General features: G+C 47.8%; 1 protein-coding gene across 5 annotated transcripts in view; it reads right to left on the reverse strand.

The window, feature by feature from the left end:
* Positions 1 to 658: 658 nt before the first annotated feature.
* LOC146234872 (mitogen-activated protein kinase kinase kinase kinase 4-like) overlaps positions 659 to 13,568 on the reverse strand; it is a 64,828-nt gene continuing 51,918 nt past the window's right edge. For all 5 annotated transcript variants that reach the window (XM_084688373.1, XM_084688376.1, XM_084688372.1 and 2 more), the window contains 10 exons: positions 13,027 to 13,395; positions 10,563 to 10,680; positions 9,844 to 10,011; positions 9,220 to 9,363; positions 7,009 to 7,143; positions 6,221 to 6,321; positions 5,583 to 5,732; positions 5,093 to 5,252; positions 4,225 to 4,364; positions 659 to 3,706 (listed from right to left, as the gene is read on the reverse strand). In XM_084688373.1, the coding sequence (XP_084544499.1) occupies positions 3,623 to 3,706; positions 4,225 to 4,364; positions 5,093 to 5,252; positions 5,583 to 5,732; positions 6,221 to 6,321; positions 7,009 to 7,143; positions 9,220 to 9,363; positions 9,844 to 10,011; positions 10,563 to 10,680; positions 13,027 to 13,395 (1,569 nt within the window). In that variant the 3' untranslated portion in view covers positions 659 to 3,622. The remainder of the gene's footprint in view (positions 3,707 to 4,224; positions 4,365 to 5,092; positions 5,253 to 5,582; positions 5,733 to 6,220; positions 6,322 to 7,008; positions 7,144 to 9,219; positions 9,364 to 9,843; positions 10,012 to 10,562; positions 10,681 to 13,026; positions 13,396 to 13,568) is intronic.

Below are 13,568 nucleotides of genomic sequence, written 5' to 3' on the forward strand. Positions count from 1 at the left end.
AAGTCCCCATCTGTGTGCGCCAGGGTTGATGAGGGGTGGCTGTGTACTAGGCCTGCTTGACCAAGTAGGCTTCCAAGAACAATTAGACCAACCCGGATGGTGTTACACACATTTACATCAAGGGAACTGCAAAACTTAGAACATAAGACAGAAAGATGGACATGCATGGTGTAAAATTCCTCACCAGCAAGTGAGTCACCAGACAACGGACTTGGCTGTCAATAGCAAGTGAGTCACCAGACAACGGACTTGGCTGTCAATCAGCCAAGTCTGTTGTCTGGTGACTCACTTGCTGGTGAGGAATTTTGTGTCAGAAGAATTTTGTGTCAGATGATGTGTCAGAAGCACAGTCATCAGTTTTGCCATCAACATCTGAATTTAATACTGAGACTTTGAGGAACTCTGACGCTCTTCCCTAAAGTTGATAAAGAATGCTTCATTTCTATGCAGATTTTGACTGTGTGGCAGGTGAATCCAGCGCTGATAGAAGGAAGGCAATGCTATGATCAATAACTCTATACCACAGTCCACGCATCCTTCCCTCTCTTTACCCATCTGTGGCAGCTTCCTCTCTCTGGGTGCAGAAGAGCGATGACGGAGAACCCTTTGAAAGGAAACACCACAAGAGTGTTGCAAGAGAAGAGACACAGCGGGGAGGTTTAAATTACTTTAGAGTTTATTCAAAGAAAAAAGACCTTCAGGAAAATGCAGGACCTCCTGTCATACACATAGCGACTTCCTGTCATACACATAGGGACTTCCTGTCATACACAGAGAGGACGTGCTAGAGTAGCAGAAACACTGGAGAGATAACACCTGCAATCAACGCTGTAGGTAACAGCCTCACAATGCTCCCACGACACTGTGGCAACACTCTTAAGTCATCGGAATTGTGTATTCTTAATCCTTGTGAGTTTGTTATTTGAATGAAACTAGGATGTTTTATACAAAACAGGCAAACAAAAACAAAATGCAGGAAAAAAAATTTGAACAAAAAGTAGATTTTTGAGTAAAACATAAATATCATGATGCACATTAGTGTATCAAAACATTGCCTCTGTAAACATAACATCCACATAAGGTGATCATTAGATTAAAACCACTGCAGTCGCTTAATTACAAGTAAGTAATCTTCCAGAAACAACTGAAAACTATCGTTAAGCTTCTCATCTAATTCTAAAACTTAAGAATACACAAAGCTTCAAGTGAGATCTTAAAAATGTATTTTGATGTAGTGGTTTCTAATCATGTTTACACTTTAAATAATGTTGCCATCTTGTCACATCTTCAACTTTCTGTCAACAAGCAACTGCTTTTTGACGGTTTTGTCAGTTAATAAGAATATCAATAGCCACAATTTGTGAATAAAGTTATATATTCCACGCCTAAAGGTCTTGATGCAATGACAATGACAGAGTGGATTATCTCTGGAGACTAGCACAACGAGCTCAGACAGAACAGCATAGGGTCCACCACTCTGACTGCTTAGCCATTGTTAACAAAAACTAAAAGTTGACAAACAGCTTTACATACTCTATACACTGACTCCTATGCTTCTAGAAACACCCATTTATGGTCAGTGAAGGTCCACCACTGGGTTCAGATAATGTCTCATCACTTACCAGCCCCTCCCCCTGAGAGGGACATTGGTATAACCCATCACCATAGAAACACAGTCACAGTTCCTGGGAAATGTAGGAAAAACTCCATGTCAGGAAAATAGTCAGTTGGCGTACTGTAGACAGGGTCAGAAACACGGAGGGGTGCTGGGACAGTTTCGTTAATAGTCTTAACATATACAGACTACCACACGGTGAACAAAACAATTCCTGCCCATAAAAGTGGGTTTCTCTACGCCAGAGCACTGGAACGATGCCACAGGCCCAGCCATCCTCAGCAAACTCAGCGTATATCATTTTGATTGTTAAAACCTCCCATTTACGCGCTGTACTGCAGAAGGAGCAGAAGGAGCTCATATACTGGTTATTAAACCTTAACCTTGTGTTAAAACTAGGTCTAAGGGTAGGCCAGGTCTAGGCCCGGGTCCTGTGAAGAGCTTCATAGGCTGCTGTGAGAAGTCCTCACAGAACCGCAGACTTAGAAACGTCTCAAAGCTGCTTCCCACTCTGGTGAACGCTCCCAAAGTACAGTTTACATTGGGAGAGCCACAAGGGCAGAATCTTTTATAAACAACAAAAAAAGAAGCAGAATTTTCCAAATACTTGAAATTGAACATCAAAATAGATCACCTGTGACAAGGAACCAAGTAACAAAAATGCCTCATGCCTTAGACCACCAAACAATTTATGTCATTCTACATTCCTGACACTTAGTGCGTTGCATTCATTAAAACGTACAATGAAAAGAAATCGTTATAATCTCAACCAAAAAACAAACATCACCACCTGTCTGTTGAACTACTGAATGTTGCTGACCATGTGTTACCTTCCTGCTACAAACAACGACATCCACATCTTCGACTCTCCTGCCTGTTGGTCTATGTACATCCACATCCACACACACCATCCCCTCCCTGTCTCCTCCAACACGTTTACTTATATCCATCTATTCACAGCTGTGCTTACGCCTCAGGCCAGAGCACCGCTCAGGGGGCCCAGCTTGGCTGAGGTGTCATGTCTGACAAATGGACTGACAAACATGACCACTGTCACTACCAATGAGATTGAATGAACTTTTTATTATACATAGACACCATTGTTTGGATGAAACCCAACTCGCCCTCCTTTCTCCTTAAAAACATCTGTTTCAGTGGGCTGGGCGTAAAAGCAAGCAAACTGTGACTACTTTATGTGTATGTGTAATTTTTCAAAACAAGGTAAAATACATGTTTAACTCCACATAGTTACACTTATCATAGGGAATAATAATTCAAAAAATACTATTCTGAAGTCCATCTGGTTAAAAAGCTGTCCTCTTGATCCCACTTGTCCTGACGTCATTAACACACACTTCCGTTGGGTCCCCTCGCATACTACCGAACTTACGGTAACGCTACCTAGACTCCTCCTACCCGCCATCGTCATGACAGCGCCAAGCCTAGCCATTGCTTCCCTTGCTTCCGCCGCCTCCTTCCTGACTGACAGCCTCAAACTCAGCCTGCCGTCAGCAGCGATTGGACCAAACATAATAAAACATTTACATACTGTAGCATTAACACTGTAGGCCCCGCCCCTTGTCCCTCCCCGGAAGGTGAAGTGGGCGTGGCAGGGGGCGGGCCTCCTGAAAGATGCAGAGATACAGAGAGCGGTAGCAGGGAGAAGACCTGCAGCCCCGACACAGGGGTGAGGAGCAAAGGACAACGCAAAGGGTCACGATGCAGTCACCATGGCAATGACCCCAAAGAACCTGTTGTGCCCACGATCCCATAAGCACCAAAACATCATATTAATAACGGGGGGAAACCACACCCCTTTTTCACATTTCTCTCTCACTCTCTCTTTCTCTCTTTCTCTTTATCAGATTTTTTTGTACAATTCTCATATCCGGTTTCAAGCCAGCAGGAGGCTGGTAGGGTGAAGTCAGAGGTGGTTGGCTGTTGTCCGTTGGCTGAAAGTTAAAAAGGCGGTGTGGGTGGTTCCAGTGTGGTGAGGGGGCGTGGCCTTTACCAGCTGAGCAGGTTGGTGCGCCCCAGGGTCATAAAGTACACCTGGCTCGATCCCCCAGACCGCACAGAGGCAAAGAACACCTGAGGGGAGAGAACACACACACACACACACATAAACACACACACATAAACACACACACATAAACACACACACATAAACACACACACATAAACACATACATACACACACAAACACAGACAAACACACACACAAGGGCACACACAGAGACAATTATTTAATAAACAGATAAAGTATAGACTTAGCAAAATTGCAATCTAAAGCTACCTCGGGTATTAATAATGGTAATATAAATACATTTACAAATAGAAAAAGAGGAAATGGTGTATTTTCGAGGCAATGGCTTGACTGTGACCATCAGTGCATCAGGGGAGCGGTTAGGCCTGGCAGAAGTGTCATGATGTTTTAGTCAGAGGGAAAGTCCTTCAACAGAAGACCATCAACTGACCATGCACAACCTCAACAAGCCTGGACATGTCGGGGTTTCATAACCAGTCCAGGTGAATTGCTTCCTGTCTGAAAGCATGTGTCTCAGTGTGTTTGTGTGTGTGTGTGTGTGTCTTGTCTGAAGAAGTCGCACCTTGTCGTTCCTCTCACACAGGAACTTGAGTCTCTGGGCCCTCTTATGCATGAACACCCCATCCAGATGACCCGTCTCCACAGAGCGGATCTCTATGGCCTTCTCGCCCCAGCCCATGATCTGGTTAGAACGAATGTAGGCTGGAGAGGGATGAAGGAGGGAGAGAGAGATGGAGGAGAGAGAGAGGGAGAGAGAGAGGGAGAGAGGGGAGGGAAAGAGGAGAGAGAGAGAGGTGGGAAAGAGGAGAGAGAGAGGGAGAGAGAGAGGGAGAGAGGGGAGGGAAAGAGGAGAGAGAGAGGGAGAGAGAGAGGGAGAGAGGAGGGAAAGACGAGAGAGAGAGGGAGAGAGAGAGGGAGAGAGGGGAGGGAAAGAGGAGAGAGAGAGGGAGAGAGAGAGGGAGAGAGGGGAGGGAAAGAGGAGAGAGAGAGGGAGAGAGAGAGGGAGAGAGGGGAGGGAAAGAGGAGGGAAAGAGGGAGAGAGAGAGGGAGAGAGGAGGGAAAGAGGAGAGAGAGAGGGAGAGAGAGAGGGGAGGGAAAGAGGAGAGAGAGAGGGAGAGAGAGAGGGAGAGAGGGGAGGGAAAGAGGAGAGAGAGAGGGAGAGAGAGAGGGAGAGAGGGGAGGGAAAGAGGAGAGAGAGAGGGAGAGAGAGAGGGAGAGTATAAATTGGTGGGAGGGAAAGAAGAAAGAAGCAGGTGATTAAGTAAAGCACTTAGTATAGGTGTTTGCATGCGTGTGTGTGTTTTTGTGTGTGTGGAGGGGGTGAGTGTGTGTGCTCTATGTGTTCGCCTAAGTGTGGGTGTGTGTGTGTGTGTAGGAGTGTCTGTGTGCATGCATGCGTGCGTGTGTGTGAGATCCTGAGCCAGCCTTACCCACGGAGGTGGGCATCTCGCCCCACTGCAGCACCACGTCCTTGGTGATGCGGCCGTACGTGTTGACGTAGACGCCCTCGTCCTCGTAGCACACCAGCAGCTCTATGCCATCCGTGTTGGGCAGGATGATGATGGCGTGGGACTGGATGCTGTTCTGGATCTGAGGGGAGAGCCCAGTGTCAGTGGAACTGGCGCCGACAGCAAGGGGCAGGATGGTACAGTATGTGTGGGATATGCGTGACTGGGTAGGCTAGGGTGGAACTGTAGGGTGATATGTGTGGCCAGCTAGGGTTAGGGTAGGGTAAGTAAGTAAGAAAGTAAGACTTTATTTTTTATAGCACAGTTCATACAAGAATTGTAGCTCAAGGGTGAGGTTGAGTGTTACGGTAGGATAGGATAAGGTAGGGAATGGAAGGTAATGTAGAAAGGATAGGGTAGGGTTAGGGCTAGGTTAGGGTTAAGGTAGGCCAGTTGCATCAGTGTAACATACATGTGTGGGCAGGTAGATGTCATAGACGGCTCCAGAGTCCACGTCCACAGCATGGAAACCCGAGACCGAGCCATAGATGACCTTCAATCTCTGACCTTCCTCCACCGTCAGGTCCACCAGCAGGGGCTTGTGTACCAGGTCACCGAACGACTGCAGGGGGCAAAGGTCAGAGGTGATTTGAAATCCACTTGGACATACAGTAAACTTAAAACACACTTTGAGACATGCTGTGGTATTACACCTATTGCTGTGGTATTACATTTATTTTTTTCTGCTAAATGAATAAATGCTGCTTAATGATTACAAATGTAAATGTATCCTAGTATACCTTACTATGTACTTGTTCACTATTTGTATGTCGCTTTCGATAAAACCTCAATTCACCGCTATATGAAATACAATGTAAAATGTACAAATGTCAAGTCTCAGAGTTATAATGTAATGGTTGAACAGTGTAGAAGTCATTGTGGAAGGTACAGTATTAGTGAGTTGACTCATCGTACGAGTTTCGATCCGGCACCTAAGGGCTGGAGCACAGCAGAGCTAACACCTCATCGACACACTGAACTCATTAAGCAATAAGTCACGTCATGTAGCATCACTATGTAACGTCAAATCATGCACCAAGTCGGACTCACCTTGAAGGCCATAAACTTGTGGTACGGTTTGGGAGCCCAGGCATACACCTCCACAGAGTTCTTCAGAGCCAGGACCAAGAACTTGATCCTTTCATATTTCACTGGGAAACACAATCAGAGACTTGTGAGCACGGTGTCAATGTAGAATATCCGATCAGACACACCTTTGATAAAAGCAGCAAGTTCATGTTTATAATGCTGCATGCTCCCCGTCTAACGTCAACCACAGTACAATTTAAAACGCCATATCTGCTACAGCACAAAGTAGAATCAGAAGTCGAATTGAAACTCAGATGTGGAACATTCTAACCCAGATTTTTACAGGCCAGAAATCGCTCTGTTAGAACACAACTCAAAGTAGATTCCAGCAAAGTTTGGAAATGATCAAACATTAAAAGTGAGGTGAGGACTATCCCCAATTCACCACCATCTACCGGTTAAGCATTGGGCAGGAAGTGGATTTCCTGTCAGACAGTTTTGACTGGTTGGGGGATATTCCAACAGGAAGTGAGGGACTTAAACCTGAGGCATTACAGTAACAAAGGTGACCGAGCGTGAGGATGTTGCTGAAGTTTTCATTACCAAATGTAGGGCATTTCTGTTGCTCCCACATTGTTTTCTATTGGGAGCTTGACTTCCACATTCTGCATTTGTCACTGTTTCTAATTTAACTCTGTCACATATTTGAATGAATCCTGTGACAACGTGTGTTGGATATTCCATTTCCTGCCAAACTCTATGGCCTCAAACCTGGGAGACACTTCCTCTATGGAGAGAGAGGAACGTACCAACGTTGTAGTGCACACACCCCTCCAGGTCCCCCACGGTGGTCCAGCCCTGCTTCTTCTCCACCTCCGGGTCGTTGTGGAGGATCTTGTTCCTCAGCCAGGACAGGTAGTAGACACGCAGCTTGTTCTTCTTGCCTGGAGGAAGGTCAGCAGGATGAACATGTTGTGGCGCTGTCCAAGGGCAGCCCTGGAGCAAGTCTCACTTACTATAGTATTTTGCAACAGGAGGAAGTTTGGTGTGTCAATCATGGAGGGGTCATCACAGAGAAACCATGACTGTGTAAAAACAGTCATTACATTGTGTATCACTAACAAGCAGTTCTGGGGTTTCTTAACATATGGCACTGTTACATCAACACCCTGATCCAGAATTGAGATAGACTCTGATGTCATAAGTTGTCACCTCAATCTTGGTAATGTTACCAAGGAAAGAAGAAACCATGAAATTCTACAGAGTCACACGTTATCTAACACTACCAAAGCTAACGCCTGTTCATATGCTGATAAATACATGGACCTTGAAACTTTTTACAACTAGTTGCAACATAGTGGAAGTTTAGGCTTCTAAATGTAGGTCATATTAACGGACAGAGGTCCTGTCTGTTTTGGCGCGTGATTATATTGCATAACAGTATATTATTAATATCTGCACCTTACGGTTGAAAAGAGTGCAGAAAAGGTTCTGAAAAAGTATACTTGGTCAAAAGTGTCAGATGCTCTCAGATGCTCTTTGTCTCCTTGTACTGTGCACTCTAGCAGAGAGAAGAATTCAACCGAGTCTTGAGTTTGCCAGAAAGCTATTCACATTGTTTCAGAGACTGGCTACCGCCCTTAGGAGGAAGCTTACAGGTTGCTAGACAAGGAACTCAAAATAAAGGAAGTCGAACAGAGATATTGGAGATCAGCCGTTCCTTATATGCAGACTTCTGAATTATTGTGGATTTTAGAAATTACCTTTGTAATGTGTTTTTTTTAATGTTTAGATTAGTAATGTGTATATTATAAGACTTTTTAAATTTGGTTATTTTGAATTAGTATTGATGTTTTTATTGTATCAGCAAATAGTGTTACAAATATCTTTAAAAACGTGTAATAATGCTGAAAAGTCAATAAACATTAATATGTATCCACATGCATCATATATATATATATATATATATATATATATATATATATAATTATTGTCTATATCACCTACTTTTGATATCAAGGTGTTCTATTTAGCTCAACAGTAGACCCCTGGTGGATCACAGGGGTATTCTACCATTCTAATGTTTTCTGGTTCTCAGTTTCACCCACTGATCTTAGATCACGTTTCAACATTATAAGTCTGTCTCACTGTGCTTCCATCATGGAAAGCTTTGCTGTTAGCAACCAGGCATGTTTTACACACATGTGACGTTCCTGGCCTGTGAACCGAGGCTTGCCCAACTTCCTCTGTGTTCAAATGACGGTTGTGAAATCTGTGACAGCACTGAGTGATGCTAGCCATCGTGGTGGGGAGGAGGTCCGAGGGGGGTGAAGGCAGGCAGGAAGGTGTGGGTGTTGTGTGGTGGTGAGCATGTGTGTTTGTGTGAGCATGTTTGTGTGAGCATGTATTTCCCAACCGATGTGTGTCTGCACGCATGTGCGTGGGTGAGCATGTCTGTGTGCGTGGGTGAGCATGTCTGTGTGCGTGGGTGAGCATGTCTGTGTGCGTGGGTGAGCATGTCTGTGTGCGTGGGTGAGCATGTCTGTGTGCGTGGGTGAGCATGTCTGTGTGCGTGGGTGAGCATGTCTGTGTGCGTGGGTGAGCATGTCTGTGTGCGTGGGTGAGCATGTCTGTGTGCGTGGGTGAGCATGTCTGTGTGCGTGTTCCCACTGGTGTGTATGTGTGTCTGCGTGTGTACCGACAGACGCATGTGCGTTTGTGTGTGCGTGCTTGTGAGCATGTATGTGTTTGTGTGTGCGGAGAGATGTGTGTACGTTCCTGCAGGTGTGTGTGTGTACCAACAGATGTGAGTGTGTCCCGGGAGGTGTGTTTGTGTGTACAGGTGTGTGTGTGTTCCTGCAGGTGTGTGTACAGGTGTGTGTGTGTGGGTTCCTGCAGGTGTGTATGTGTGTACAGGTGTGTGTGTGGGTTCCTGCACGTGTGTTTGTGTGTACCGGTGTGTGTGTGTTCCTGCAGGTGTGTGTACAGGTGTGTGTGTGTTCCAGCAGGTGTGTGTGTACCTGAGATGGTGACCAGGACGTTCAGGCCCTCCAGGACGTCCATCTGTTGGAAGCGTCGTCGACTGATGAGAGGGTAGACCTTCCCCTGACCGCTCCGGTCCAGCAACATCAGACCGCTCTCCGTCCCCACCAGCAGGTTCACTCCTGGGGGACACACAGTCACGGTCACCCCACGGTCAGGCCGACATTCAGAGAGAACCAGATCGGCAACACACAGTGGAGCTTAATGAGACCATGCGGACAATGGCTGCCTGCAACAGCATCTCAAACACTGTGTTGTTTTCTATTCATAACATTGCTATCTTCATCTGCTCATGGTCTATTCTCTACTTCTCTTTGATTTTTCTGTCTCTATATTCGAGTAACGTACGACACCAGATATTACAGTCCCTCACTGCCACACAGTGGCCACAACTGGCATAACAGGTTGATACAAGACAACTATGGTATAGAGGTAGACAATAGGGAGCTTCTGTAATTTTAAAAGGAGAAAATAACAATCAAATATCAAACATATACAAGCTAAGCCTAAACAAGATTCCAAACATGAATGAATTGAATTGGATGATTAATAAAAAATAAAAATAAAAGCTATTCTAAGCTGTAGACGTGGGCCTTGCTCACCCCAGAGAGCGGCACACAGGATCTCTGAGTTGAACCTCTTCTTGTACTTGCGGATCTCAGGCGTGTCGCTCTGAGGGCGCGTGTTGACCGGGTTCACGTTGACCACGGAGCCCTTACGAGACGCGTCCGCCCTCAGAGCCTCAGCCAGTCGAGCGTCGTTCCCGTAGCCTGTGGGGGGCAAAGGTCACAGGTGAGGGGTGACATGAGGTCAAGTCGACACTGGAACTCCACTGACTTTGCTTTTATTGTTTCCTTTCTTTTCGGCGACCTTACATCCCTCAACCCTCTCTCACTGTAACTGGGTACTAGTCTCTCTCACTGTATCTCTCTACTAGTCTCTCTCACTGTATCTCTCTGCTACTCTCTCTATTAGTCTCTCTGCTAGTCACTCTACAAGTCTCTCTGCTAGTCTCTCTGCTAGTCCCTCTACAAGTCTCTCTGCTAGTCACTCTACAAGTCACTCTACAAGTCTTTCTGCTAGTCTCTCTACAAGTCTCTCTACTAGTCGCTCTACTAGTGTCTTTACTGGTCTCTTTACTAGTCTCTCTTACCGCATCCTCTGTAAGCTCTCTTTCCTGACTGTTTTCAACCACATGTTCCTTCTCTCCCTCTCTTTCCTCCCCCTGTCTTTCGTTACCGCGGAGTTCTGACAGTAGCACTTGGGTTGTGGAGGACGACGGGTCTTCCCTGGGGACGTCTGTGCGGCAGGAGGGACTTACCGACGTTGTTGAGGGCGCTGCCGGTGGAGGGAGACACCTGCAGGAGGCGAGGGTCGATGAAGGGGGTGAAGGAAGAGGACGACTTGTGTTTCTGCATGGTGTTGCTGGCCGACTGGCTCTGCAAGGGCAGGTAGACAGAACCCATGTTGGAAAGAGACAACCAAACATTCAGTACCGTTCTGTTATGGTACTGAGGGAACTTTTCAAACTTGACTACAAAGTCCACTAAGAAACGACAGATACCAACATTGAATGTGTATGTCAAACACAGGAAGGAACTGAGGTAGAAATGTAGGGCATGCAGACAAAACGGCATTTCGACGCAGGGAAAAATATATACAAATACAAGGATATACGCAAAAAATAAATGATGGAGGAGAGTCGAACAGGCAAAACAAGATTTGTGGGGCGGGAGGGATGGAAAGTTTCCGGTAAATGCGGAAAAAATAAATCACATCAATCATAAGTAATGTACTTTCCTGGTAAAAAAAATATTTGCCGGCTCTTCAAACTTACTCCACTATGATCCTAAGCACACCTTTCTGAGCTGGTGTTTCCAGGGGGCGTGTCTCTAAGTCATACGATGGCGGAGCGCAACAACGGCGAAAGAGTATGTTAGACATTTGCAGTCTGGACGGGGGGTAGGTGTGGGGAAAGGTAAGGCTGGGTCTCAAAGGTCAACATGACCAGTTACATTCACCTTGGCCCACACAAACACACCTATAAAGTTTGGCAAAACAGTATTTTCGAAATAAATAAATGCATAAATCTTCTCTTTGTAACAGCAGCTTTGAATCTTAACAGATCTAATCAGTCTGAGAGAAAAATTGGCACCGGTGAGAAACCCTTTCAAAAATAAAGTTGACGCCAAAACAATAAAACAAATAGCCTTTACTGGCATGACCATCATGACGGGCCTGGTAGTAGAGCACAGAGAGAGGGAGAACAGGCCTGGTAGTAGAGCACAGAGAGAGGGGGGACAGGCCTGGTAGTAGAGCACAGAGAGAGGGGGGACAGGACTGGTAGTAGAGCACAGAGAGAGGGGGGACAGGCCTGGTAGTAGAGCACAGAGAGAGGGGGGACAGGCCTGGTAGTGGAGCACAGAGAGAGGGGGGACAGGCCTGGTAGTGGAGCACAGAGAGAGGGGGGACAGGCCTGGTAGCAGAGCACAGAGAGAGGGAGAACAGGCCTGGTAGTAGAGCACAGAGAGAGGGGGAACAGGCATGGTAGTAGAGCACAGAGAGAGGGGGGACAGGCCTGGTAGTGGAGCACAGAGAGAGGGGGGACAGGCCTGGTAGCAGAGCACAGAGAGAGGGAGAACAGGCCTGGTAGTAGAGCACAGAGAGAGGGGGGACAGGCCTGGTAGTAGAGCACAGAGAGAGGGGGGACAGGCATGGTAGTAGAGCACAGAGAGAGGGGGGACAGGCCTGGTAGTAGAGCACAGAGAGAGGGGGGACAGGCCTGGTAGTAGAGCACAGAGAGAGGGGGGACAGGCATGGTAGTAGAGCACAGAGAGAGGGGGGACAGGCCTGGTAGTGGAGCACAGAGAGAGGGGGGACAGGCCTGGTAGTGGAGCACAGAGAGAGGGGGGACAGGCCTGGTAGCAGAGCACAGAGAGAGGGAGAACAGGCCTGGTAGTAGAGCACAGAGAGAGGGGGGACAGGCCTGGTAGTAGAGCACAGAGAGAGGGGGGACAGGCATGGTAGTAGAGCACAGAGAGAGGGGGGACAGGCCTGGTAGTAGAGCACAGAGAGAGGGGGGACAGGCCTGGTAGTAGAGCACAGAGAGAGGGGGGACAGGACTGGTAGTGGAGCACAGAGAGAGGGGGGACAGGCCTGGTAGTGGAGCACAGAGAGAGGGGGGACAGGCCTGGTAGCAGAGCACAGAGAGAGGGAGAACAGGCCTGGTAGTAGAGCACAGAGAGAGGGGGAACAGGCCTGGTAGTGGAGCACAGAGAGAGGGGGGACAGGCCTGGTAGTAGAGCACAGAGAGAGGGGGGACAGCCGCCAGAGACAGCAGAGGGAAAGTGAGAGAGGCTGTCCCTGGAGGACACAGCAGAGGGCGCTGTTACCAACACCCAGACCCAGGGCTGAACAGGAAGCTAGCCTTCTCAGTCACAACTTCAGGATGATCATTTCAAAGCCTAACGTCACCATTAAAGGAACAGTTCACTCAAATGATTTGTATAACATAAACAAGGATGTGTCAACTACAGACATCTGGACCACACCCCTGCTGACCACAACCTGCCAATACAGCCTACCGACATTTGAGTGGACTCTTTCTTTAATGGTTGGACCGTAGTTCAGTGTTTCAAGAGAGGTGGGGCAAAGATCCCCATGCTGCCCTCAGCCCTAGGTCTGAGGGTTAGTGTCTGCTTCAGTGTCTGCTTCAGAGAGAGTGTGTGTGTGTGTGTGTGTGTGTGTGAGGGCGTGGGACGTAGGGGCGAGGGGGTGGGACGTACCTCCATGAGCAGGGCGAGCTTGTCCAGGGGGCTCTGGGGGGACATGGAGGAGGGGCTGGCCAGGCTGGAGCAGGAGGGGGAGGTGGAGGTGGAGGAGGATGGGGAGGGGGAGGAGTGGTGGCTCTGCTGTATCAGGTCCGGCAGCAGGTGGATGCGACCGGCAAAGCCGTTCCGTTCCGGGGTGTGGTGGTGGGGGTGGGGGCCGGTGGGGGGGTGGTGGTGGTGGTGGTGGGGGGCACCAGGGGTGTGGTGGTTCACTAGCCCCAGGCTGGGGACAAAGCCAGGGTTGGGGGGGCCCCCTGGGGCCCCAGGGCTGCTGTGGATGGGGCCAGGGATGGGGACCTGGTGCTTTTTGTTGTCACCTGCACTCTGGAAGTAAGAAGAGCAGCACACGGTGGGTCTGGAGGTGCACTCAGAGGCTGACGAGAGAGAACACCGTCTGGAGGGAAGCTATTAACTGGAATCTAGATCTGTCTCTTTAACTTAACCTGACAAAAAATACATGGCTAATGTGGAAAACACTATTAAACCGTCTTCATAGT

This window comes from Hypomesus nipponensis, chromosome 23 (genome assembly GCF_054491055.1).
Source record: "Hypomesus nipponensis isolate SF chromosome 23, ASM5449105v1, whole genome shotgun sequence".
Taxonomy (NCBI): Eukaryota; Metazoa; Chordata; class Actinopteri; order Osmeriformes; family Osmeridae; genus Hypomesus; species Hypomesus nipponensis.